This window comes from Pleurodeles waltl, chromosome 3_1 (assembly GCF_031143425.1).
Source record: "Pleurodeles waltl isolate 20211129_DDA chromosome 3_1, aPleWal1.hap1.20221129, whole genome shotgun sequence".
NCBI lineage: Eukaryota > Metazoa > Chordata > Amphibia > Caudata > Salamandridae > Pleurodeles > Pleurodeles waltl.
This window is the reverse complement of record NC_090440.1, coordinates 1,000,859,788-1,000,886,298: the sequence shown is the minus strand read 5'-3', so window position 1 is coordinate 1,000,886,298 and position 26,511 is coordinate 1,000,859,788. Positions and strand designations below refer to the sequence as shown.

General features: G+C 44.5%; 1 protein-coding gene across 3 annotated transcripts in view; it reads left to right on the top strand.

Annotated features, from left to right (window-relative positions):
- The window catches only part of CD302 (CD302 molecule), a 324,100-nt gene that overhangs the window by 223,261 nt on the left and 74,328 nt on the right, over window positions 1-26,511 (top strand). For 2 of the 3 annotated variants that reach the window (XM_069224203.1, XM_069224205.1), the window contains exon 5: window positions 11,395-11,421. The exons of the other annotated variant lie outside the window; for it this stretch is intronic. In XM_069224203.1, coding sequence (XP_069080304.1) covers window positions 11,395-11,421 — 27 coding nt within the window. The remainder of the gene's footprint in view (window positions 1-11,394; window positions 11,422-26,511) is intronic. 3 annotated transcript variants of the gene reach the window in all.

Genomic DNA, 26,511 nt, shown 5'->3' with positions numbered 1-26,511 from the left:
ACCTGCTGCGCTCTTGATGGGGCACAGACAATATCCCGACGAGACTCGACGGGCTCCATAAAGTATGGTAACTACTAGGTATGGAGAAATTGACGGCATCTGTGACAGCGATGCGGCCACAGTTTGATAAGGTGTGGGGACCATGCGTATGCTATCTGTCTGATGAATATAGGGAGCTCACCTGCCCAAAATATCTACACATACTCTGACGGACACACCCTGATCGTGCCCCATTTGATCCAGTATGTATTGTCATCTTTCTTGTCCTATTGGCATTATCCTCTTCTTTTATAACCCTTATTGTTGTGTTCCGAGAACAGACTTCAACTACCCTTATGGCCCTCCTTGGCCCCCTCCCCCCATTGTTGTTTCCATTATTCAAGTTTTTTTTGTTTTCCACCAGCCAGTGGATGTAGGTGGGTTGAATGTTGTATTTTTGTTTAATCTCAATAAATAGAATTCAACCATGAAATGTTTTAGATGATTAGATAATTTATGGTGTTTTTCTCTGATTGCATCACTGATGGGAGGAGAGCAGTCATTAACCTACATGGATTTTTAGGTATGGCTTGGCATTCATAACCCACAGCTATTGGCATTGCAAGTGCTTGTATATTTGTTTTTTTGCAAGCGTTCTCCGTGTACTCTCTCTTTCTAAATTGTTCAGTATTTGGCTACAAGGAAGACCCTTGATAATATTTTGCCTGAAAGCTTTTGGAATGAAGGAAGATTTGTTGTTGTACCCTGACCACTGTGATTCTTAATGTGATGTTTTACAACAGACATTGTTCATTTCATGATATTTTATGTATGGATCACCTACTGACATAGTATATTGGATTGTTGGAATAATATTACGTAACTTCTTGATAAAAGCGATGTAAGCATTCATTCGATCTTTTACCTATATCAAAGACATTGTCTATTGTCAAACTTAAAAAATAGGTGGTCTGTTAGTTGAGGATTTCCTCAATGTACTCTAATTCAAAGTGGTACTTGTGTATATGTGATAAGCCAGAGCCATGTTAGAACCCATTCATTATCAGCTATTGTAAGATTATATTTCTCTTCAAATACAAAAAGGTAATCTAGAATCAAATTAAGTGTAATACTTTAAACAAAAACATGTTGTTAGCTTTGTGATTTGACACTATGTGAATTATCTGTTCCATACTTTCTAAGCCTAAATAATGGGGCATGGGGTATCTTGGATTGAAAACCTGTTAACTACTGGTTAGACAAAGAGGTTATGAGAGTGAATCTGTTCCAGCAATCATGGGTTTTCTTTGTGTGCTACATGAGTCATGGTGGATCTTCTGTACCATGTAGAATATCATTATTGTTGGATGTTTATTTTTTAAATTCTCTATGGTTTTCTCAGATATCCAATTATTTTATAATACTTGATCAATGAGTTAAGTAACATCCCTAGTTAATTTCAAATCACAATTACCTGGAAGTTCCACTTCCACTGTCTCAGTTTCTTCTTGTAACATGTTTTGCATTAATGTATATTTGCTTTTACTCATATTGTTATTTACTTTTTACTGTTTATAGAAAGTTTTTCCATGGTATTTATGAACCCCATGTTCAAAGAGGTCAACTGTCTGGTTTGTCAGTGGTGGGTAAAAGATACTTTACTTCATTTTTAATGAATTTATATAGATCCAATTTCACTTGAAAGGGAGTTTCCTTTTTCATTAGGTAAGTTAGGTCGCTTTTATAGAACTCTTATTTCTTCATCAGATAATGTGCTACATGATATATTGATTACTTTTTTTTTTATTTTGAGTATTGATCTTGTGCTTTGTTTTTCTTATGCTCCTCTTTGTTTTCCTTTCCCTGGCTTCCCTTTAACCTGAACTCCTAATAAGAAAGAGACTTGGTTTTTATAGGTGGCCGTGACTGCTTTATATCTGTTATGTCTTCTAGTAGGTATGTTTTTTTTTGCTTTATTTATGGTTTTTACATATAGTTTTATAAGGTTCGAACATGACCTGTGAGTATCAGAGTACTGTATATAAACACAACACAATTATCATTGTTTGATGACATTTGCAAAGAGCATAAAGCATGCATATTCTATCTAAAAAGATATATAAGGTATGAGTTTGTCAGTGGCATTGGTTGGCTGGGCAGGACTGACTGACTATAGAGACTGAGGGTTTTTGAAAGATAGTCATATTCTCAATTGTCTGTTTCATTTGTCTGTTCTTAATGGTTAGTGATAAAAGGATGTGGGAAGTTCAGACATTGGCACCGATTGTGTCTTGACAAAGAGTGCTCAGAGTGGCTTGGGCAGTAGTAGATATTTTGCAAGTAGCAGTACTTTGACTAGACTGATTTGGAGGGAATTTTTCATATTTTGGGCACTAGGATGTTCCAGATTTTTGCAACGTCATGAGAAAGAGAGCACCCAGGATTTTTCCTTTTTGAATCTAGCAGTAAGGATTCAGAGCTGTGTATGTAGCGCTGCCCCGTAATTTGGTGAATTTTTAAGCAAGTTATTTTGGATGTGCTCTTTGAGTGATGCATGCTGTTTTGAGCATGAATCTTGATTCTTTTGGGAGCTAGTTTAGCCTGGTGAGTGATGTGAACTAAGGATCTTGTTCCCGTTAAAAGCCTGGCTGCTGCATTTAAAGACACCTTCATGGGTGCCACATCACTGCTTGAGTTACGTGTAGTGGCTTTTTGTTTAGGCTTCTAGGTGTCCTCCATCCAGTTGTAAACTTCTCCTCACCTAATACCAATCCAAGATTCAAACTCTGCCCATCACAACAGGGTGTCAAAGAGCAGGAGAAAACTATTTCACAAAATCATGCTTCCATTTTGAGGAGTTTGACAACAGCTCTGTTCATTAGACACGAGCATGCGGTCTTCCTTTGATTGTTCAAAAGAAAAGCTACAGCTGCAAGTTCACTTATCCTTCTGGGCAGCCTGGTGACAGTAGCCAGTACTGGTGTGTCAAACTTGTTTATGTGATGGAACTTTTCAAGACCAACCCTGATGTCATTGCCATTTGAAGTGAGACTTATTGTAGTAAGCTGGCCTGGTGTGTGGTGGGTATACCAGGTCCAGGTATCCCCTATTAGTGTAGCGTAGGCAGTGTCTAGAAGCCAGGCCCTCTAGAGGTAGCTGTGAATGAACAGCCAAGGTGTATCTAGGAGACATGCTACGCTCATGCAAAAACTCTCTAGTCACACATCACTTACACACATGAAAGTAACACTCAGTGTTACAAAAATAAAGGTACTTTATTTTAGTGACACAATTACCAAAAAGTACCAGAGAGGCAACCCTCCAATGAGAGGTAAGTAATATACTAGATTTGTGGACTAGTTATCAGAAATAAGCATAGAAAGTGATAGAAAACAGTGCACCTGCAAAAAGACAATAGTGACCTTAGGTGGAGTCCAAACCATATACTAAAAAAATGGAATGTAAATGCAGGACCCCCATCTAGGTAAGTGGAATGTGTAGAGGAGGGCTGGGGATACTAGGAACCCCCAAAGGCAAGCATCACACAGCCCCTAGCAACCAGGAAGAAAGGAGTAAGTTACTGGATTTTCCCCAAACCACCCAAAAGGAAGAAAATGCAACACCCAGACAAGACTGTAAGACACCAGCAGTGGATTCCTGAAAAGGAAGGCATGTGGAAGAAGGGGACCAAGTCCAGAAGTCACAGAAGAGGCCAGGGGGAACAGGAGCTACTACCCACCTAGCTGTGGTTACAGGAGTTGGTCAGCGGTAGGACGAAGACGGTCAGGAATGAAGCCCTAAAGCAGGTGAAGAGTTCCTGGAGGATGCAGTCGACATCCCGCGCCAGATGGATGATTGTAGTCAGTCAGTGGTGTGGAAAAGCCACTAACAAGCCTTAGTAAAGGCAGAAGTCGCTGTGAAGCAAAAGTGGAGCTGCCAGAAAGTCCAAAGAAGAAGAGGCAGCCCCCACAGGAGACCCACTGGACGAGCATACAGGAGTCGCAGAGGAGCCCACGCAGCACAACTGGAGAAGGGTCCTACGCCGCGGGAGAACCACGCATAGGGCTGTGCGTCACAGGAAGATGGGCTGGGGCTACACGGAACCTGAAGATCCCTTGGAGGAGATGCAAACAAGCCTTGACAGCTGCAAGAGACGAGATGCACTGGGGTACTGGCCTGCATGGGAAGGCAAGCGCTTACCTCCACCAAAGTTGGACAGCTGGCAGGGAGGACTAAAAGGACTACTCTGAACCATCACCCGTGATACAGGATCCACGTAGCTCAGGATGAGAGGAGATCCACGCAGCCAGTCGTCGTTGCAGTTGGTGCCTGCGGATGCAAAGGAGTGACTCCTTCACTCCAAGGGAGATTCCTTCTTGTGCAGACTGAAGACTTGCTGCCCTTAGAGGATCCACAGCTGGGAAAATGTTGCAGAAACTGAAAGGAGCCATGGAAACAATGTTGCAAGCAGAGTCTTCATCATGGATGCAGATTGTCAGCTCCTGGAGGGTCCAGTCGCGTTTCCAGTGGCTAGAAGTCGAAGGGGAGGTTGCAGAGGAGTCCTGCTGGAATCTAACAAGCTGAATCTGAGGACCCACCTGAGAGTGAGACGCTAAATAGCCCTGAAAGGAGGATTGGTCACCTAGCCAGGTGACAACCTCTCAGGAGAGGGCTCTGACATCACCTGCCTGACTTGGCCACTCAGATGCTCCCAGAGGTCCTTGCCAACCTTGGATTCAAGATGGCAGAACCCAGGGACCCTCTGGAGGAGCTCTGGGCACCACCCCTGGGGTGGTGTGGACAGGGTAGTGGTCACTCCCCTTTCCATTGTCCAGTTTCGTGGCAGAAAAGAAACTGGAGGTCCCTGAACTGGTGTAGACTGGTTTATGCACAGAGGGCACCAAATGTGCCCTTCGAAGCATACCAGTGGCTTGGGGAGGCTACCCCTCCCAAGCCATGTAACACCTATTTCCAAAGGGAGTGGATGTTACCCCCCTCTCCGAAAATAAATACTTTGTTCTACCTTCCTGTGTTTGAGCTGTTCAAGCAGGAGGAGGGTAGAAACCTGTCTGCTTGGGCTGCCCGGAAAACCCCAGAAGGCTGGTAGGAGCAATGCTGGGGATCCTCTAAGGAGCCCCCAGAGTGCATGAAATCATACTTCCAATACTGGCAACAGTACTGGGATATGATTCTGACATGTTTGATACCAAACATGCCTAGGTTCGGAGTTACCATTATGTAGCTGGACATAGGTAGTGAACTATATCCAGTACACGCATAAAATGGTGTCCCTGCACTCAAGAAGTCCAGGAAAATGGAACTGGAGTTCATGGGGTAACCTCTGCTAGTGCAGGGGTACCCTCACACGCAGGTACTTTCACCCTGCCCTCTGGGCTAGGAGGGCCTGCCATAGGGGTGACTTACAGTGACCTTGTGCAGTGACTTGTAGTGACAAAGAGTACATGCACCCTTTCACGCAGGCTGCAATGGCGGGCCTGCAGATACACTTTGCATTGCGCTCCCTATGGGTGGCATAATACATGCTTAAGCCCATGGGGATCCCCTGGTACACCAATGCGCTGGGTACCATATACTAGGGACTTACATGGGGGCACCAGTATGCCAAATGTGGGGTGTAAGTAACCAAGTTAGAAGGGAGAGAGCATAATCACTGGGGTCCTGGTTAGCTGGATCCCAGGGAACACAATTAAACACACTGACAACGGGCTGAAAATGGGGTAACCATTCCAGGAAAGAGGGTACTTTCCTGTACTTATACACTGAGATCATTAGTATTCGGGGCTAATAAAGGTTGGCTGCTACAGGGTTCTTTATTTCAATGCAGGTTCAATGCAGTACACTCTTCACCAGAAGAAAAGATGTTGACACACTCATCCCTAGAACTAACACTCCGCAGAGTATGACATCAGCACTCAACAGAACTCAACAGAACACACATCATTGCAATAGGAAAAGTATACATTATTCTTTGTAACATCCAAATTTAGGGGGTCATTCCGAGTTTGGCGGGCGGCAGTTGCCGCCCGCCAAACTTCCCCCGTCGAAAGACCGCTCCGCGGTCAAAAGACCGCGGGGGCCATTTCGACTTTCCCGCTGGGTCAGCGGGCGACCGCCAAAAGAGCGCCCGCCGGCCCAGCGGGAAAGGCCCTGCAACATTGAAGCCGGCTCCTAATGGAGCCGGCGGTGTTGCAGGGGTGCGACGGGTGCAGTTGCACCCATCGCGATTTTCACTGTCTGCAAAGCAGACAGTGAAAATCCTGGTGGGGCCCTGTTAGGGGGCCCCTGCACTGCCCATGCCAGTGGCATGGGCAGTGCAGGGGCCCCCAGGGGCCCCACGACACCCGTTTCCGCCATCCTATTTCTGGCGGTGAAAACCGGCAGAAACAGGCTGGCGGGAAGGGGGTCGGAATCCCCATGGCGGCGCTGCAAGCAGCGCCGCCATGGGGGATTCTCCCAGCCGGGGGAAATCCGGCGGGAAACCGCCGGACCCGGCTGGGCGACCGCGGCTTTACAGCCGCCGTCGGAATACTAAAGGAAGCACCGCCAGCGGTGCTTCTGTGGTCGTCGACCCTGGCGGTCGATGACCGCCAGGGTCAGAATGACCCCCTTAGTCTTGCTTCACCCCCTTTATACGTATATTTGTAAAGCAGGTAGTTGTATAGTGTAGGCCTCGCTGTAAAACAAGAAAAAGTTGGGCATGGTAAGAAGGCAGACAGTTGTGCACCACTACACACGGTGGCTTACCCTTAAAATTAGGTCTGCATTTGAAACTGCAGGAGGTGTCACTTGTTCCAGTTGAAATGTTTCTCAGAGAGGAGGGCTTTTGGTTACGTATGTGAAGGAGGTATCAATGATGTTTTATTCAGTTTTAATTTATTCTAGATGCTTAGCTCATGGTAAGTGAAAATTCATCACCTGCTTCTTGTGCAATTTTCGGTCTCTTGGCTGATGATCTATATTCTATTTGCCTGTAAGATGTATGGGAGCATGCTTGTATACCAGGAGTCAGTCATCTTACACCTTATAGTTAATCCATTCCCAAGTAAAACAACAGGAACCAGGTGATTAGATTTTCCAATTAAAAGACTCTGAGTGCCAAAGCAGAAGCATGATAGGCAAGCCACATGCATATGTCAGTGTGTGTTGGTACAGGTGATAAAGACACAAATCCAAGAAACGCTTTAACATCAACATTTGGGCCCTCATTGCGAGTTTGGCGTTCTTTGGGCAAGACCGCAATGCGAAATGCCGCCACCATACCGGCAGTAGTGGTGATACAGCGACCGCCGTATTACGAGTCCCAAAGAACAAACCGCCCAAATCCAGCCACAAAACCAACACCAGCAGGCCGATCAATGGTGAAAGAGTGATTGTTAAACCACCGGCCCCACCACGCCAACACCATTCCGACCCCCCTATTACGAGTCATTTTTCAGCACAGCTGCACATGCACATCTGTAAACCATTGGCAGTTCACACTGCGGTGGTACAAAATGACACCACCAATAGTAGCCAACACCACATTGGACAGTTCAAATACCCCACACCTGAAACACATACACACCACACACACACACCTGATCACTGCACTATCCCTTGCGACTCCCACAGAGACACGAGCCATGAAGTACATCCCATACACTGCAAACACCTTCGCATTGCACACTTTGCACACACCACCACCACAACCTACCAGCACCCACATCCAAACACCCCCACATTATCATCCCACAGTGCACCCTACCCGCACAGCACCCCCCCACAACATGTCACACCAGAAGCATCCACGGTTCGCAGACAATGAGTTGTGGGTCATGGTGGATGAGAATGTCTGATTAGAGCCACAACTGATGGGCACACAGGTCCGGCAATCATTGTTGGCCATGAAAACTGAGTTACTGCAGAGGATCGTCTACAGGGTCAACTCCTATCCATGCACAAGGGCAGATATCAGGAAGAGGTGGAACGACCTCAGGGGGAAGGTCCGTTCCATGGCATCCAGCCACCAGATCACCCTTAACAAGACTGGCGGTGGGCTCCCACCTCCTTCACTTGAGTTAACATCCTGGGAGAAGAAGGTCTTGCATCCAGAGGACCTTACTGGTATCATCAGATGTCTTGACTCTGGTAAGTCAACAGAACCCTTCCAAGCACCAACCATTCCTGTCTAGCACGCCTCCCCACCACTCTCCAATCCACCCCATCCCACACTTCTGCCTCCCACACCCAACGTCCCTCCCCTGCATGCCACCATATCCCTCTCCCACCATCCCCACACCCCCAATGCACAGATAATAAACACAATGTAAAGAACCGCAACTCCCACAATGCAACACCCCCCACACAGCCATAAAATCACACTCCCACATTGCAGTGGAATACCTGCATGGAGAACCATACCACAGCCCACACCTACTGGTTGCTAGGACAGCGTCCCCATACATGGCAATGACAGCAATGACAAACCCTGTCCACAAACCACCATGGCACATGGAAACATGCCACAATCCCCATACCCAAATCAATCTCTGCAGTGCTTCAGCTGTAATTGCCATCACTGGGAAGCAAGTTGAGTCACTGCACGTTCCACACCATGGAAATGCCAACTACACATCCACATACAAACTCTCCTCCTTTCCATCCACAGGTTACCCTGCCACCCTGCAGAGGATGGCTGGGTCAGACAGCCCTCCACAGGATGAAGGCCCCAGTGGATGTCTGGATGGCGACGACTTGCCTGGGCCATCTGGGGCGACTGGTCAGTCCACTTCCAGCAGCCCCACCCTAGCCACATTGGACTCCCCCTCCTTTGTGGCAAGAATACCTCAGGCAGCCCCTCCTCCCCAAACCTGTGCCCCAGGGACCTCTCAATCAGAAGTGTGCCCCACAGCACGGGCCGGTGTCAAGGGCACACACCATAGACAATGAAGGGCCTGGTGCTAATGAGGGTGGGCACACTGTGCCAGGGGAACAGGGGGGTCAGATGTAGTAGGAGGGGATCTGTCATCCAAGGAATGGGGCAGCCACAACATCTGACTGCCCAGGAGGCGCTCACCCAAGTCCTGGGTGCATACCACCAAACCAAGGACACCATGGCCCAGATCCTCGCCACTGTGCAGAAGAGCCAGAGGCTGCACAGTGTGCACCATCAGGGGGCCATGCATCAGTGGCAGGCCCACAATGCCAACATGGTCTCCATAGCAGGGGTGCTGAAGGATCTCACCACCATCCTGTGTGAGTCCACCTCCCACCAGTATGCTCCCTCCAATATCCACATCCCATCCAAGCTCTCCACATCAGCGGCAGCTAGTGGAATAGAGGCCCTGCCACAGGACCCGCAGGACACCAGCATCCCTCTCCCTGTAGCTGAGGAGCCCCCACTCAAACAAGGACGTCCAACCAGACATCCTGCCGGAGCTGATGCCAAGCCCAAGACTACTGCCAGGAAGTGACCCTATCCTGAACATTCTCCCTTGTGTGTCACTGAGACACCCTGTTGGCTTTCCACTGTCAACTCTCTGTTGTCCCATGGCCACCATACTGGACTCTGACTACCTACAGCTGGCCTAAGTACTATGATGATCCCACCCGCCATGACCCCACTCATCACCCCTTGCACTTGTCCCTCCCAAATAAACACCATTGAGCACAGTTACTGCCTGCGTCTTTAAATGTCAGGAGTCTGAAAGATACTGCCATGATGTGCAACAGTCAACCCATTGTCCTGCCATTGTATGTGAGAGTGACAGAAGGGGGAGCAATATGCAGCAAGGATTACAGTGGGGCAGGCAGTGGCTGGAGACATGTGTCAAGGGAGGTAACAGGTGAGGCAGGGACGAGAGTGCACCACAGCAATGTCCTGCACCACAACAATGTCCTGAAAGTAGAACAAGATAGGGACAAGTCCCAAACCACATGGCAACAACAAACCCACATACCCAAGACATACCTCCCCAATGGTCACTGCCTCACAGCAAACCTAGCCAGACATGAGGCAGTTCCCACTGCCACGAACAGTAATGTTGCACAGCCCCCCAATGTCAAACCCTAGGATAGGATGCAATACAGAGCAAACAACCTAGTGTAACACATATGTTGCACTGGATCTGGCAGTTCAGGGAACAGTGGTCATGTACATAGATGTCATAGGTGCAGCAACACAACAGCAGGGTGAGTATAGCACTGACCTGTGCACATTAATGACCCAAATCATGGGCACGTTACCCACCCCCGACCCACCCACAGTCAAAGCTGCACTTAATACCTCCAGTGATTACAGACACCAGATGGTAGCATGCACAAGGCAGACAGTTGTACAGGTCACATACCATACATTTGACACATACCTGTATCTCAGTGGAAGTATTGTCATATCAGCTCTGCTCTGGCGTCAGCTGCATCCTCATCATCTTCCTCCTCATCACTCCCCATGTCCCCTTCACATACGACTGCCACCTCCACTGCGGAGGTCCACAGACCACCAAAGTCGTAATGAGGGCCTAAATTGGCAAAATGAGTCATGATGCATTAGTAAAACCAGACCTCCATAGTGAAAGCCATGAATGTATTGACATCTAGATTTACACCCAACCCACTAGCTCTGATCATGGTCTACAAGTGGACGTTAAACGTGCTTTGTAAGGTTTTTACCCCAGTGCAATGAAACTTATTAGTCTTTTCATTATACTTAAAAAAATGTTGCCATTTGATTGTCTAAACTTGACTAAAGCTAAGTATATAGCATTTGGAAAGTCATGTTCTGGTGATTAGCTCCTTTGGCTTCTTAGTTGATTGAGCAATTTTGGCGTGTACCTAGGTGATTTTTAATACACCTAAGTATTGATTCATGCATCTGTGGGTCATTTTAAATCACACTCTATTTTACCAAGTCGAAATAAAGTCTGAGCAGTACAATCTTTTTAATATATATATATATATATATATATATATATATATATATATATATATATATATATATTTATATATTATTTGTGTTTAATTGGCCCTACACTAATGTACACATCTTGGATCTGGGCAATCAAACCACCTGGACTCTAAATCATTATTGCAATATAATATTGATTCCATCATTTCAGGCAATTTAGAGAATATATCAGTTAATAATTCGAAAATGAAAGAGAATTCTTTTAGCACTGTAAAATAATTCCGTGTTAATGAGTGCTGACCCAATCCTTATTTGTCCATTCCAAAGTCTTTATGTTTCTTAAGGTTGATTATTTTAGGAATTAATTCTTTTTCAACATGTATTTCAACCCCAAGAAGACGGTAATGTTTGCTTTGCTAGCCAATTGTTCAATGTTTATCGTTCTCATTGTTTCTGAATTCAAAGAAATATGTAATTGAAACCAATCATGCGTTTTTGTTTTGCCCTAGATTCAAACAGAAAGAACGGTGATTCGGGTGAGTTATGTTATGTCGTAAATCATATAACTAGTCAAATGATGGGATTTGAGCGGCTGCTAAGTCAACCAGGGAATATCATAGTGACAAGCTGAGTCACGGGTTAAGATATATGCAGCCCACTTACCAATAGACCTTATTTCCATTATACCTTTCTGTATCATCGTCAATTCAGTGCGCAACTATTGTGACCACTGCCATTTTACTCACGATCCCAGACTCCTAACATTCGGCAGAACGGTGAGGGTTCCGGTTAGATTTGGCTAAATAAAGTTAAATTAAGATTAGTTATCACGGATAGATTAGCTTTCGCTTTACCCCAAGTAATATTTAGCTCTGACTGAAAACATCCTTACTTTTAAACGTACTATTCCCTCCCATTACAAGGCCAAGCAGAATATTTATTTACTATGCAAATTAATTATTTGTTCCTTACTTGGAAATTTGCTGTGCAGTTCTTTGTCAATTTATAACTATATATTCCATCAAAATGGGGCAATCCCCAAGTAAATGTAGTAATATATGGCCAGATTTAAGATGGTCTAGCTCCTCCTTGCGCCACATTAGCATACTTTTTTTACGCTAATGTGGCTCAAGGAGGCAAGTTTTGCCGCACTATATTTACAAAGTGGCGCAATGCATGCATTGCACCACTTTGCAACCCCTTGCCCCACATTATACCTACGTCAGGCATAATGTATGAAGGGGGAGTGGTCATTCCGGCGTAAGAAGGCCTGCAAAAATGGCACAGTGAAGTCTACAAGATTTCACTGTGCCCTTTTTGGCCTCATTTTTAATGCCTGTTCAAGGCCAGGCATTAACATGATGCATCCATTGTAATCAATGGCCCTTCTTGCACTTTGCTACACTATCGTGAACATTTTTTACACTAGTGTAGTAAAGCACCACAATAGCGTAAAAAATGTAGACTCTATTGTCCTAACTACCACCATGGTGAGCCGTATGTTAATTACGGTGCAACCATGGAGTCGTTAGGTGCCGGTGGGGGGGGTGCTGAAAAAGTGGCACATCAGAACTGATGTGCCACATTTTCCAAACGGATCATCATGAATGTAGAGCAGAAAAAAGCAAAGCACAATAATAAAAATGTATGTACACTGTTCTTGCTGAAGACTGATCATCATTTGCACTCTGAAATAATCTTTACAAACCTCTAGTGTGCTTTTCCTTTCACTCCATTGCCATTTCCCTGATCCATAGACATGAACATCATTACCTGGTGCAGAAAGGAAGATTTTTATCTTCTGCATTGTGCTGTGACTTGACACTTCCTTTAAGGGGCAAGAGATGATTAAAACCCTTGTACCACCAAAAGTCACATATTAACCATATAGGTTAATGGAGCGTGAATCGGGCAAGCCCTTGGAAAAGCTGAAGAAATAAGCCCCTAGTGATCAGTTTTTCAGTACCTTCAACCAAACTTTGACTCAAAGGATTGTAATTTTGAATATTGGGATGTAGTTCTACTGTCCCCTGTAGACCTCCATCCCTACATTTCAGGGGAGCCGCATTGCGATTCATAACCCAATAATACAGATTTCCAGTTTTGGGAACATTTCATCTCGGTGTGCCAACACCAACCTTCTCTTTCAACACCAGTGTTTTCCCACCGCTTGTTGCCGTGTTTTTTTTCCTTTTAATGGGTTGTCCCCCATGCTCCCGCTTCCCTTCCACCTTGCCAACAGACATTTCACTGCCTCCAACTACAGTGCTGTTAAATTAGGCGGTGCACTGCAGACAGTGAAATGCCCATGGGCAAGATTGATACGGCACAACATCTGCTTGCCGTTTCCCCCCCTTTGACTGCAGCAGTGCATTGTCAAGGCATAACACTCGTGTGATTCACAAGGGATTGCATTGTGTGCTTAAAATTCATAGTTCTAATTATCAAATGCAAAGCACTTTCTGCATTGCGAGTTCAGACTCTGCAGTTGTTACAGATTCCATCTGAAGGGTGGCCAAGGAGGCAGTTCTTCTGTGGGCTGTAGGAAAGCTAAAACTGCCCGCTGTTATGTGACCATCACATCTACCAACAGCAGCTTGCTGTCGACACCTCACTGCATTACTTGCCATCAGGTGCTCCTGAGGAAGCGGATCCCTTGCGAACAGAAAGAATCTGGCAGCCTTTCTGCACTAAGCACCCATCGGACCTGACTCTGGAGGAACAAAGAACATGGGAGTGCGGGCCACTGAGAAGATTGAAGAGGAGCCAGAATGATGAGGGACCAGGGTAGCAGTACTTTGGTGTGCTGTGACGTAGGTGGCTTCACTGCAGGGATGGATTTCTGGGTCATGTGACAACTGGAACACGGAGTGCCAATTAAAGACATGACATTCACTTATAAATGTCAATTCACCAAAATGCAAAGAGTAGCGGAACTGACATCACATTCAGGTATCCTTTTATTTCATTCACGCATGCATGCATGCTTACACATACACACACTCTCACTTAAAAACATACTCACCTGCAAGCACGCACACAAAATATATTTAAAAGCATATTTTACATATCTAAACTGCTAGGGAGGGTCATATTCCTGTTAATTGTATTCCATTCTTTATTACAGTAATAGTGATTAATAAAAGATTATTCACTATTACAATAAATACTTATAAAAAGTAATAATACAAAGTTGACAAACAGCAAGGAAAGTGGAGCTGTAATCGACTTTCACAAGGACGAGCTGCCCTTGCATTCTTGGCACTGATGTTGCCACCTCTGAGGCCAGGGTCGCAAAGGCAGTGCCCGGGGTCACAGGGGGCAAGCCAGAAGATCCCAAATGACGTCAATGCATTCACTCAGTATGCAACACTGACGCACAGAGGAGAGCAATGGCATGATAGTAAAGTTGCAGAAAGTGCAAGAATTAAGATACTTTGATTCAACATGAGGGGATTGAGTAATTAAAGAAACTGAGGCAGTATGTGTGAGAAAGTGGATTATTAGTTGGGGTGGATGGTGGTCCACCACAAGTAATAATGTGGCCTAGAAAAGGTTTAAGAATTTAAACCTGAGATTGACCCCTGCTAGCTGTGGAACGGAGAAGACAGGCTATATTTAGGAAGGTATATAAAGCATGTAGAAGTACCAAAACAGTTAAAAAGTCGAAAACAAAACACAATGAAAATCCCATTGTGCACAAGGGCAAAGACATCAAGGGTGCTCAGTGTACTTTAATGTCCCTAATAAAGTAATATGCACACACATGTTGATGCAAGACTCTCTTCCCTCCTGTGATTGAAATATTGACCTCTGAAGTGATTAGAGCACTATGAAGAAGCACACGGCCCCTGGCCCTGATCTGGTGCCTGTAGATCTTTACCGCGAGGAACATTCTTATTCAGCTTGCCTCCTCCCTAAAGTGTTTAATGCAGTCCTTACAGGGAATGATTTGACTTTGTCCTGGCGCTCCACCATCATCGTCCCGATCTTCAAGAAGGATGATGGAGGCTGTCCTGCCAATTACTGTCTGATCTCCCTCCTTGATGGAGCTGGGAAGTTCTTAGGACGAGTCTTGCTCAGCTGTTTACAGGGCTGGGTAGATACCCAGGATGTTATGACCAAAGTGCAAGCTGGCTTTCGGTCCCGAATAGTAACTAGCGACCAGGCCATTCACCTCTATATGATCGCATGTAAATTCACAATAATTAGGAAGTCCTTGCTGTATTTGGTCTTTATAGACCTGAAAGCAGCCTTCGATGCAGTCAAAAGGGGCAAATTATGGCGGTCATTTTTGGATCTGGGGGTCGATGCTGCCCTAGTTAAAGCTATAACGGCCCTGCCCTCGGGCAATACAGCTATAGTGAGATATAGCTATAGTGAGATGTGGCAGGGGTGGAGAGTGTACCGACAAGGCTGTGTGCTGGTACCACTACTCTTCAGTCTCTTTTTAAGTGATGTAGTTGACTATCTTTTAGAAGAGCAGTTAGATGTTCCCACTGTTATTATTTGTAGACAATGCGGTGCTTATGGCATGCACAGAAAGTGCAATGCATAGGTTGCTTAGTCGATTTGTAAAATACTTTGAGGAAAGATCTTTGATCATTAATTGTAGCAAGATGATGAGTATGGTTTTGCAGCCATCACCCCACCTTAGGCGGAAATTAATGATGCACCCATTAATACTATAAACCACTTTTACTCTTTGGGTATACGGTTTGTGGATAATTTAAATTTGGCAGCCACGTACCAGAGGAAGCTATAGTTTTGAAGCAAGCTGCTGGGGCAGTATTGAAGTTTAGACACAAGGCTGGTACAAGAAGTATAAGTACTATCTTGCAAATACATGCCCAAAAGGCAGTGGACCCAGCACTCTATGGGGCAGAGCTCTGGGAGTCTGCAAATATCAGTGTGCTATAAGTGGATAAGAATACTTTTGTAAGCTCTTTACTGAGGTTGGGGCCAGGAGCCCTCCTAAAGGCTCTTTTTGCAGAGCTCGGTCGTGTATCTATGACAGAAATAGCAGCTCTAAGGCCGTGCTCTATTGGTAAGATTAGTACTTAACCCTAGGGCAGCAGTCTATCTGAAAACTCAAGAAGGGTATTCATGGGGGACCTATCAAGAAAAAAAGTTCTGGGAGAACTTCAGTTGGAGGCCCTATGGGCGGAATGCGGTAGAGTCAGGCAGGACCAGATCAAGGACCGTTATTGTGAATCTAGAAAGATGAAAGTACACAAGGAGCTTAGGCCTGAATCGATTACAAGCTATTATTTCAATAATGCCTATGGTCCTGTTTCCACAGATTATCTGGACCTGATATGCCTTGAACTGAAGTGTTCCCTTTATATAAAATATAGGGTTGGTATACTACCAATAAGGGACTATTTAGCCCACCCCTGTAGTTTAGCAGCCGGGTTAGAGTATTGTGATTGTAGCCTTGGAGAAATAGATAATATAGCCCACTTCACTCTGTCTTGTAAAAAATTCTATCTGGCTCGGCATCGGTGACTTCAACCCCCTTTTCAAGTCTTCAGGGGCAAATGGTGCTGAGGCCACATTGACAGTTTATGTTAGGCCTGGTAATATCAGTGCACATAATTCTTTAGCGTCCGATATGTGGGTGGCATAGTCCCGTTTGAGAGCATTACCAACCAAGCTGGATTTGACTGAATTGTAAGAAACTTGTAAGTCCACAGCTTTTGACCATGTACAAAGGAATTAGCCATTGCTAATATCCTTTTATGAGTGGACCTTGGAGGCCCAGCAGTATTAGGGGACTAGCTGCTGGTACTACCAGTTATATGCATAAGCAGTTTTTCCCTGAATCCCTTTCGTGAAGCACTTTTTGAACAATGGGGGTTGGCACTAGTATTTGGCATTTAATGTGCTGTTGTAATGCCTAGATGATAGTACTGTATTTATATATGTGTATTTTGTGAGTTTGGACCACTACGAATTCGTTAATTGTTTTGTGAGCTGTGTAGTGGTGTGCTGCTGCTTGTTGCTTACTTTATCCCTGTGGTTATTGCTTCTTTTTTTATATTTGTCAATTGTTGTTTTTTGCATTGTTTTATGTAAATTGTCTTTTTATTATTGTAAGGCTAGCAGCTGAAACAATAAATAATAAATAAATAAATGATGCACACCTTCTGTTTAGTGTAAAACATTCTTATATTTACCTTTAACAGGAGCTCCAATACATAAGTCGAAGACTCACTGAAAGCACATGGGCGACCACTAGTAGGTGTGCAACTAGGCAGTGGCGGCCCATCCTTTAGGGTGGAGGGGCCACGCCTCCCCACCTTTTGCCCCTCATGAAAAGTGTCTGCCAGGCTGAACAAAGGTTAGCCTGTCAGACACTCTCCATGTTCATCTCAGGCAGCCAGGGGCAGACATGCGCGATTTGCGCACACTCCTGGCTGCCTGAGCTGAACTTTGCTGGGCTGAGGAGGTCACAGCTCCTATGGGTGTGACCTCCTCGGCTCAGCAAAGGTACCTCGAGGCCCTCCCCTGGGTGACGAGGAAAGCGTCACCAATTGACACTCTCCATGGGCGCTTCAGGTTTAAGCCCTAAAGTGCCCAGGGCGAGTGTCAATCAGTGACACTTGGTCACAGAGTGGGGTGGGGTCAGCAGTCTCACTGACCCCATCCCACTCTGTGACGAGGCTGGGACTGCTGCTGAGGGAAGGCAGCAGTCCCAACCCTCCTGGGATCTGGAGGCTGAAGGTAAGTGTGTGCGTGTGTATGTGTGTGATGTTTTAAACTGAATGTTTGGTGCGCGCGTGCATGTTTGAGTGTTGTTAATGGATGTACGTGTGTGCGTGTGTGTGTGAGAGAATGTGTGTGCGATCTTTTAAAATGAATGTTTGGTGCGTGCGTGCATGTTTGAATGGCATGAGTGTTGTTAATGGATGTGCGTGTGTCTGTGTGTGAAAGAATTAGTGTGTGTGTGTGTGTGTCGCCTGCCCCCCTCCCTCCAAAGGTGCCAGCCGCCACTGCAACTAGGGAGAACTGCCCGGGGCCCTGCTGTACACTGGGTCCCCTCTTCAGTTTACTACTTAAGACAACATTAATGGATTTTAGTAAAATTAGCAACGTCTAAGCATGGCTTTGTCATTGTAGCCTTAGGAATAGAGGTGACTTGCTCACCCATCTTTTGTAACGGTACTGAGTGGTGACGGAACAGATAAAGACTCTTCTTACAAAAGTGAAGAACACTGTATGTGCACATAAAACCTGTCAGAATTCACACAAACAAATGGGGTTAGGTGATTGGGAGAGACAGGAGAGAAAAAGGACGGAGTGAGGGACTTGTTTTGGGAAGCTGGGGGCAATGACCCTGCACTACAGACTGTTTAATTCGAATGCACTGCAGACAATTGCCTCCACTGTGCTTTAAAGGTGCCTTGTGTTAAAATCACAATAAAAATACATTTCAATATTTTTTAATCACTTTTTTTGTGGGTGGAAATAATATGAGTAATTGTGGCGTTTGTATAGATCGGTGTGCTAACTGTAAATGTCAAGTATGAATTCTAGTGGAGTGACTCAGCTTTTCATTTTCCTATGGTTGATAAAATTCCTGGGTTGGAAGGGCCCATTAAAATGTTTTGCCCTGGGCCACACTAAAGCTTGTTACAGCACTGATAACTCCCTACGTGCTAATATGATGTAGACCTCTTATTAGTATATATCCAAATTCTTGTCTCCTATCTAGAATGATTCGCACGTTGTGGTTTAATAATATACAGTACCTGAGTCTAAGTAATACTTTCTCTCTGAAGGTGGTAGCCATTTTCCTTGAATGTTTTAATAAGGTTAGCTCAGTAACTACTCCCTACTTTGGCTTTCTTCTTCTGTTCCTTTTAAGACATACTCCTGTAAAACTAGCATTTTAGATCATGCCAGTTGTCACATTAAAATATCATTTTTTCTCTGGCCCAAAGACCATCCTATAACCTTACTTAGCAAACAAAGGAAATACTCCGTTATATCAGTACTGCCTAAACTGAGAATCCTGGCATTTTACATGGGCCACTAATTATCTCTGTGCCTGCCTCTCATCTACAAGTGAATCCTTAGAGTAAGGGGGCTTAGTTTGCTAAAACCGATTTGAGGTCTTAGGAATCTGATGCCTTTCAGAGGTTAAGCCTCAGAGGCTCCAGGTAACTCAAAATATGAGCTATGTATACTGTTTCTATTAAGGTTACCTGACTCCATTTCTACTCTGGTCCATTCCGGACTCCTGTATCTTCTCCCTTAAGTTCTCATCTGAGTCACTCACTCTTTCTCATCAACTTCACCATTCATATCACACCATCTGAGGCACTTCAGCTTTGGCTGGTAGTAGAACATTTTGCACAATAGCACACATACACAAACCTATCTCTCACACACACACACACACACAAAGCAGCGAAACACTGAGGAAATGCAATTCTTAATTAGAAAACAGCCAAATGGCGCTATGAATAACTAAATAACCCTATCTAGTGCATCAATATGACTCCAACTGAAACAGTTATTAGTACATTTCGTCCTTATAGTTGCAACATATGCCTTATTATTTAGAAGTCCCACAAGTAATAGTATATGGATCACACAGTGACATTGTTAAACAATTATCTAAGACTGGGGAATTTAAAGGCAATTTAAATCTAATCATGAAATACTAATTGGATTGTTTTCAATTGAATAACTCAGCACCCTAGATGACACAAAACTAAGAGAAATAGGTTTAAACGATGCCTAGAAGTTAGTACAGGTTGGTGATTTCTTTTCTTCCTAATCACTCAACTCTTATACTAGGATTAACTCTATGTTTGATAATTCCTTTCTTTAACTTTTAAAACTGTTTATAATGTACACAACAGGAACAAAATAGAAAGAGGCATTCTGTGACCACTGTGCTCAGCATCTTTAAAGTACTCCTCACAGGACAATAATTTTAATGTGGAAATGTCCTCCACTGTAGCCAGTGTTTCTGGTCTTTACTAGGATCCCTAAGCGCTTTGATCCAGCAGATACTTCTCTTCAGTAAGAGCGCTGACTGTGTATGACACTCCTAACCTTTCACGGGTGTAAGAATTCCAATGGGTATTTTACACTGAACTGTGGACAGAGAAAGTTTATGGAAAGGAAAGCAAAGCAAGCTTTAACCTAGAAGGACCATGCTTTGGAATAGTGGGGGGGGGGCGGAACTTTGGAAAACCTGGGTTGCCATTCGCCCTGGACCAGACATAAGACAGGTCGCCTTTGTTGTTTACAGTATCCGTCAGATATTTGTTGCTGTGTCCCATTAGTCTCAAGCATTCTAGGTTTGTTTAACTTTCTTAGAAGTGAGGAAAATGTGATTAACTGGTGAATCACTGGTGGGCTAGGTTGCAAAGGGTAAATCTTAAACCGAAGTATGGATCATTAACAAAGATAAAAAGGAAAAAGTTTAACCTGTCATGGATCATTTTAGTTTGCATGGGTATAGGAGTTTAGCTTAGCTACGGCTGTGCAGGCCTGTGCCCTTTTACCTAGATAATATGCTCTGGTTTATTATTCCTTTTAGCATTACTTGCAGTTTTTACATTTTAGAAGAAATGTTTTTATTTTATCATCATTTGCCATTCTGTGAAAGCGTCAATATCAGTAATGTACACATTGGATTGTAATCATGTCCTTATGATTCACGTTAAACAAGGACAGAATGTGAACGTCAGGCAATTTTGTTATGGTATTGTTGGTACAAGTTTTCGCACACAATCTAACGCTTAGGTACATACCAACTTCAGGATTTTTGTATGGACATTAACATGGGCCTTATAAAAACACTTTGTGAGACCAAGACCATTAGCGGGGGCTCTACCTATGATATTCCATCCATATTGCACGTCACTTTGCGGCAGACCTCAGCCTTTGTGTCTCTACAAAGCCTGATTTTGTGACTGGAGGCCGACCTTGTTCTAAGGTAACAGGGGTTGGGGTGCTTCTCATGGACATGGCTTGGGCAGAGTAGGTTATCACACCTTGCACTCTTTAGGGTAGAACAGTTTTTTACTTCTGTGGACCCCCACTTCATCATTGCTGGAACCCAGGGACCCCCACTGAATCAATATTGGAATCCAGGACCCCCCCCCCCCCCCTCCCCCAGTGATCCTTTATTAAAAACTGTGGACCTAATCTGTTAAAATTATTTAATCTTCTAAGCAGTCGCAGACCCCCAGAGGATGGTTCACGGACCCCCAGTGTTCCCCGGACTGCAGGTTGGGACCACTGGGGTAAAAAATACGCTTCAGGCAAAATGTTTGGATTGTTCATATTCACATTGCTTATTTTCACAATCCTGATTTTGTCTCTTGTCATTATTCTAATCATTGCAGCTCATGTTTTTTATTGTGGATTGCAGACTTTTCAATAAAAGTATTGACAACTATCCTGCATCTTCTTTCCTGCCAGTGTGTGCATAAGAGACTCATTGCTAACAAGAGAAAATGGTAAGACTTGTCGCACTGCAATTTCCCCTGACAGGATTTCAGAGTCCATGCGCGAGGCTGCCAGAAATCACCTTTACTATTTTGGTTTTGGTGAGGTGCTCATAGAAAGCCAGAAGGATTGGGCCAACAGCTGCCAACTGGTGTGGGAGTGACTCAGTCACCCACAAGCAGCGGTGCTGCCATCTTTAGTCCAACAGTCTCATACAGATATGAGAGTCCTAACTACATGGCACCCAATGTGGTGTAGGCACTAATTTACGAGTCTCCTGATTATCTCTGTCTCACACACACTAAGGTACCCTCAGTACCATTATACAGAGACATCTGTGGTCTTAGAGATAATCCTCCTCAGCTGAATAGGTAGTACCTATCTAGACTGTAGGCTACTCAAGCTGGTGTTCCCAACTCTGATACTCTCTCCTTAATGTGGGAAACCCCATAAACATCCCGGAGAACTGCAGACAAGAACTTATGTAGTTTCTGCTAGCCAATGGCTTAACAGACGAGAGCGGGGAAGTCACATTTGCTGTGGAAGCTCATGAAGCATAACTAACAGAAACATTCTATTCTTGGGTCACTTTTTCTGAAGTGAATGACAATTCACATACATTTCACACTTGCAGAATAGCAAACGTACCACAGTGGCACTGAGCGTCTCATCACTTAGAAATACCACTTTCTTATAAGGACCACCAAATTGGTTCATTTGCGCCCTTCCACATGTAATACACCCCTTGAGATTAGGTCCTTTAAGTCAGTGGTTCCCAACCTGGGGTCCGGCGACCTCCGGGGTGTCCGTGACTCCTAAGCAAATACAATAATATTAACAGTTACGCCCCCAGCTTTCAGAAATGACTCAGTGGGAGATCCCCAGATTCCAATAATGATTTAGTGGGGGTCCCGTGTTCCAATAATGATAAAGTGGGGGGCCACAAAAGTCAAAAGGTTGGGAACCACTGCTTTAAGTAATGATGGACCAACTTGGCCCACATTTGCCAGGCCCACACCTCATCTCGAAGTGGAGGATATGCAAGTAGCTTACATAAGCTCACTTTACAATGAGCTACTCGCAATAAATAGATGACTAATACAGTTCATAATGCGGACTTTGAACACTGCCCCAGTGAGGACTGCTCCAGCTATCATAAATTAGCAGCTACAGGAATTAATCCTTAAACAGTGCACCTAAACATGGGCAAAGCATGCACAGAATTGGAAAATATTTCTTTCTGGATAGCACAAAAAACAAATCAGCTGGAAGCAGTGTTTCCCCATGCGGGACCTTAAGATGAACATAGAATTCTCAAAATGTGCTTGACATTCGGAATGGTTCCCTCAGTAGAGGACCGCGCCACTTTGTTTACACAACCACACATGGTACCCCAACACTTGCCGATTTCCAGGAAGTGTTAAAATAAATTCAAAATGAACACGGGGAAGCCCCAGCCCTGGATTTGGGAATGAAACTGATGCGTAACCTGGACACAGTTTCCTCAATAATCTTAAGCAATATTAAAGGGAAAGCAGCAGCATTGGCCATTCGCCAACAGCTCTGGGAGATTCCTCAACAGAACCCAGAGCTTGAGCTACCAAAGATTAGCTCCGAAATGCATACTAGTATAGACAGTGCTTTAAATGAGTACCAGCACTTTTTTATTTTCAGATGTACAGTACCTGCACTTCTCAATAAAAACATAATACTTTTAATTGGAGGGTACCGGCACTTCTAAGAAACGAGCAGGTACTCTGGCACAGAGTACCTGCACTTCTATTTTTCCACTTCCACTTCGAGCACTGAGTATAGGTCAGGATACTCTGTGGGCCAGACCACATGAATCACAAATTCAGAGTCCCACACCTAAGGAAGGTACTAAACAAGCACAAGAGGGTTCTACATATCTCTGGGATAAACAAAAACAAAACAAAGATGTTGGACCTGGCCCTTTTTGCAGGGTCATTCCCAAAGTTTTTGCCTTCCTCCTCCTATTTTTCTGACCTCTTTTTGTTGGCTCTAGGACTCTGTGCTCTCCCTTCTAAATTTGATATGATTGGCTTACACCTGATTGACTTATTTAGTTTACCTGTAGGTCCCTTGTACAATGGTATCCCTTATACCCAAGGACTGTAAATTAAATGCTACTATAGTGGGCCTGCAGCTCAGCTTGCTCCACCCACAAAAGTAGCCTTGCAAACCTGTCTCAGGCCTGCCACTGCAGGGCCTGCATGCGCAGTTTACTGCCACAGGGAACTTGCATCTAAATTTACTTGCCAGGCCTGTAACTCCCCTTTTACTTCATACAGGGACTGCAGAATTATTAGGCAAGTTGTATTTTTGAGGATTAATTTTATTATTGAACAACAACCATGTTCTCAATGAACCCAAAAAACTCATTAATATCAAAGCTGAATATTTTTGGAAGTAGTTTTTAGTTTGTTTTTAGTTTTAGCTATGTTAGGGGGATATCTGTGTGTGCAGGTGACTATTACTGTGCATAATTATTAGGCAACTTAACAAAAAACAAATATATACCCATTTCAATTATTTATTATTACCAGTGAAACCAATATAACATCTCAACATTCACAAATATACATGTCTGACATTTAAAAAACAAAACAAAAACAAATCAGTGACCAATATAGCCACCTTTCTTTGCAAGGACACTCAAAAGCCTGCCATCCATGGATTCTGTCAGTGTTTTGATCTGTTCACCATCAACATTGCGTGCAGCAGCAACCACAGCCTCCCAGACACTGTTCAGAGAGGTGTACTGTTTTCCCTCCTTGTAAATCTCACATTTGATGATGGACCACAGGTTCTCAATGGGGTTCAGATCAGGTGAACAAGGAGGCCATGTCATTAGATTTCCTTCTTTTATACCCTTTCTTGCCAGCCACGCTGTGGAGTACTTGGACGCGTGTGATGGAGCATTGTCCTGCATGAAAATCATGTTTTTCTTGAAGGATGCAGACTTCTTCCTGTACCACTGCTTGAAGAAGGTGTCTACCAGGAACTGGCAGTAGGACTGGGAGTTGAGCTTGACTCCATCCTCAACCCGAAAAGGCCCCACAAGCTCATCTTTGATGATACCAGCCCAAACCAGTACTCCACCTCCACCTTGCTGGCGTCTGAGTCGGGCTGGAGCTCTCTGCCCTTTACCAATCCAGCCACGGGCCCATCCATTTGGCCCATCAAGACTCACTCTCATTTCATCAGTCCATAAAACCTTAGAAAATCAGTCTTGAGATATTTCTTGGCCCAGTCTTGACGTTTCAGCTTGTGTGTCTTGTTCAGTGGTGGTCGTCTTTCAGCCTTTCTTACCTTGGCCATGTCTCTGAGTATTGCACACCTTGTGCTTTTGGGCACTCCAGTGATGTTGCAGCTCTGAAATATGGCCAAACTGTTGGCAAGTGGCATCGTGGCAGCTGCACGCTTGACTTTTCTCAGTTCATGGGCAGTTATTTTGCGCCTTGGTTTTTCCACACGCTTCTTGCGACCCTGTTGACTATTTTGAATGAAACGCTTGATTGTTCGATGATCACGCTTCAGAAGCTTTGCAATTTTAAGAGTGCTGCATCCCTCTGCAAGATATCTCACTATTTTTGACTTTTCTGAGCCTGTCAAGTCCTTCTTTTGACCCATTTTGCCAAAGGAAAGGAAGTTGCCTAATAATTATGCACACCTGATATAGGGTGGTGATGTCATTAGACCACACCCCTTCTCATTACAGAGATGCACATCACCTAATATGCTTAATTGGTAGTAGGCTTTCGAGCCTATACAGCTTGGAGTAAGACAACATACATAAAGAGGATGATGTGGTCAAAATACTCATTTGCCTAATAATTCTGCACTCCCTGTATAAGTCATCTCTAAGGTAAGCCCTAGCTAGCCCTATGGGCAGGGTGCTGTGTAGATAAGAGGTAGGACATGTGCCTGGATGTGTGGCCTGCCCTAATAGTGACAAACAGCCTATTTGGTTTCTCACTGCTGTGAGTGCTGCCTCTCATAGGATTGCATTGGCAATGCCCATTCATATCTAAGTGGTATTTTCTGATCTATGAGGGGTGGCGTGGGCATGTTTGTTATGGACGGAATGGCAGTGAGAAATGCAACTTACTGGTGTAGATGTTTTTTTTATTACCATGGTGAAAATGCCACAAATGTGGGCATTTCTCTGTGCTTAACTCTTTTTCATCTTGACTCCAATCCACATCTGGGGTGGAGTGACAGCTGGGCTTTGGGCATACTTTCTAGACAGCCATCACACAGGGAGGGTGGAGGTGTAAAGGAGTACATCTTCATACTGAGTGGTAGGTCTCATGCCTGCCAAGCCCCTTTTTACCGTAATCCTGGATATAGTTCAGATGGGGGGGTATCCCAGGCTGAAGGATCTCTTAAGGCTGGCATGTAATATAAGCGCAGGTGCACAGAATTCATATACTGATGTCAGGTGTGGGTGGTAGAGGGTCATTCACCAGCCATGTTTATTGCTTGCTGCATATCCCTGTTCCAAGATTGATGTATGTTGTGCTTTCTGTACACAGGAGCACATATTACTGTTTTAGGGACCGCATAATATGTGCAACGCTGATTCCTTGGTGATGTTTTACATTACAGGTACAATGTGAGAGTATTTCCCTTTAGCTGTACTATGATGGTCTAACAATTGCCTGTTTGGCAAAGTATTACAGATATATGTTGTTATGGTCTAATGATGTTTTATGCAATACAGTTTATTATTATATAGCTTGCTGTGGAGTATTCTTTGTGGTGTATTTATTGTCACCAGTGTTGCGTATGTGCAAACGCCATACACATTGCTTCTAGGATAAGCCTGACTGCTCTGTCCTAGCTAACACGGGCGTGAGCAGGGGTTAATTTAGGTGTGTAACTCCCTTGCCCTGACTAGAGTGGTGGTTCCAGCCTGGCTTAGGTGCCTACCCTAGCCAACCAGGAACTCCATTTCTAACAAAAAAAGTCAGAGAGCAGATTCTTCACATCCGGAGACATCTGAAAGGAGATATAATCTCCGAAATAGAGAGCCTTTAAAAACTCCCAATAGATATCAAAATATTGATACACGTCCCTCTCGTTCCTTTCAGGTCACGCTGGATAAACAAAGTGAGAGTGAGCCAGTC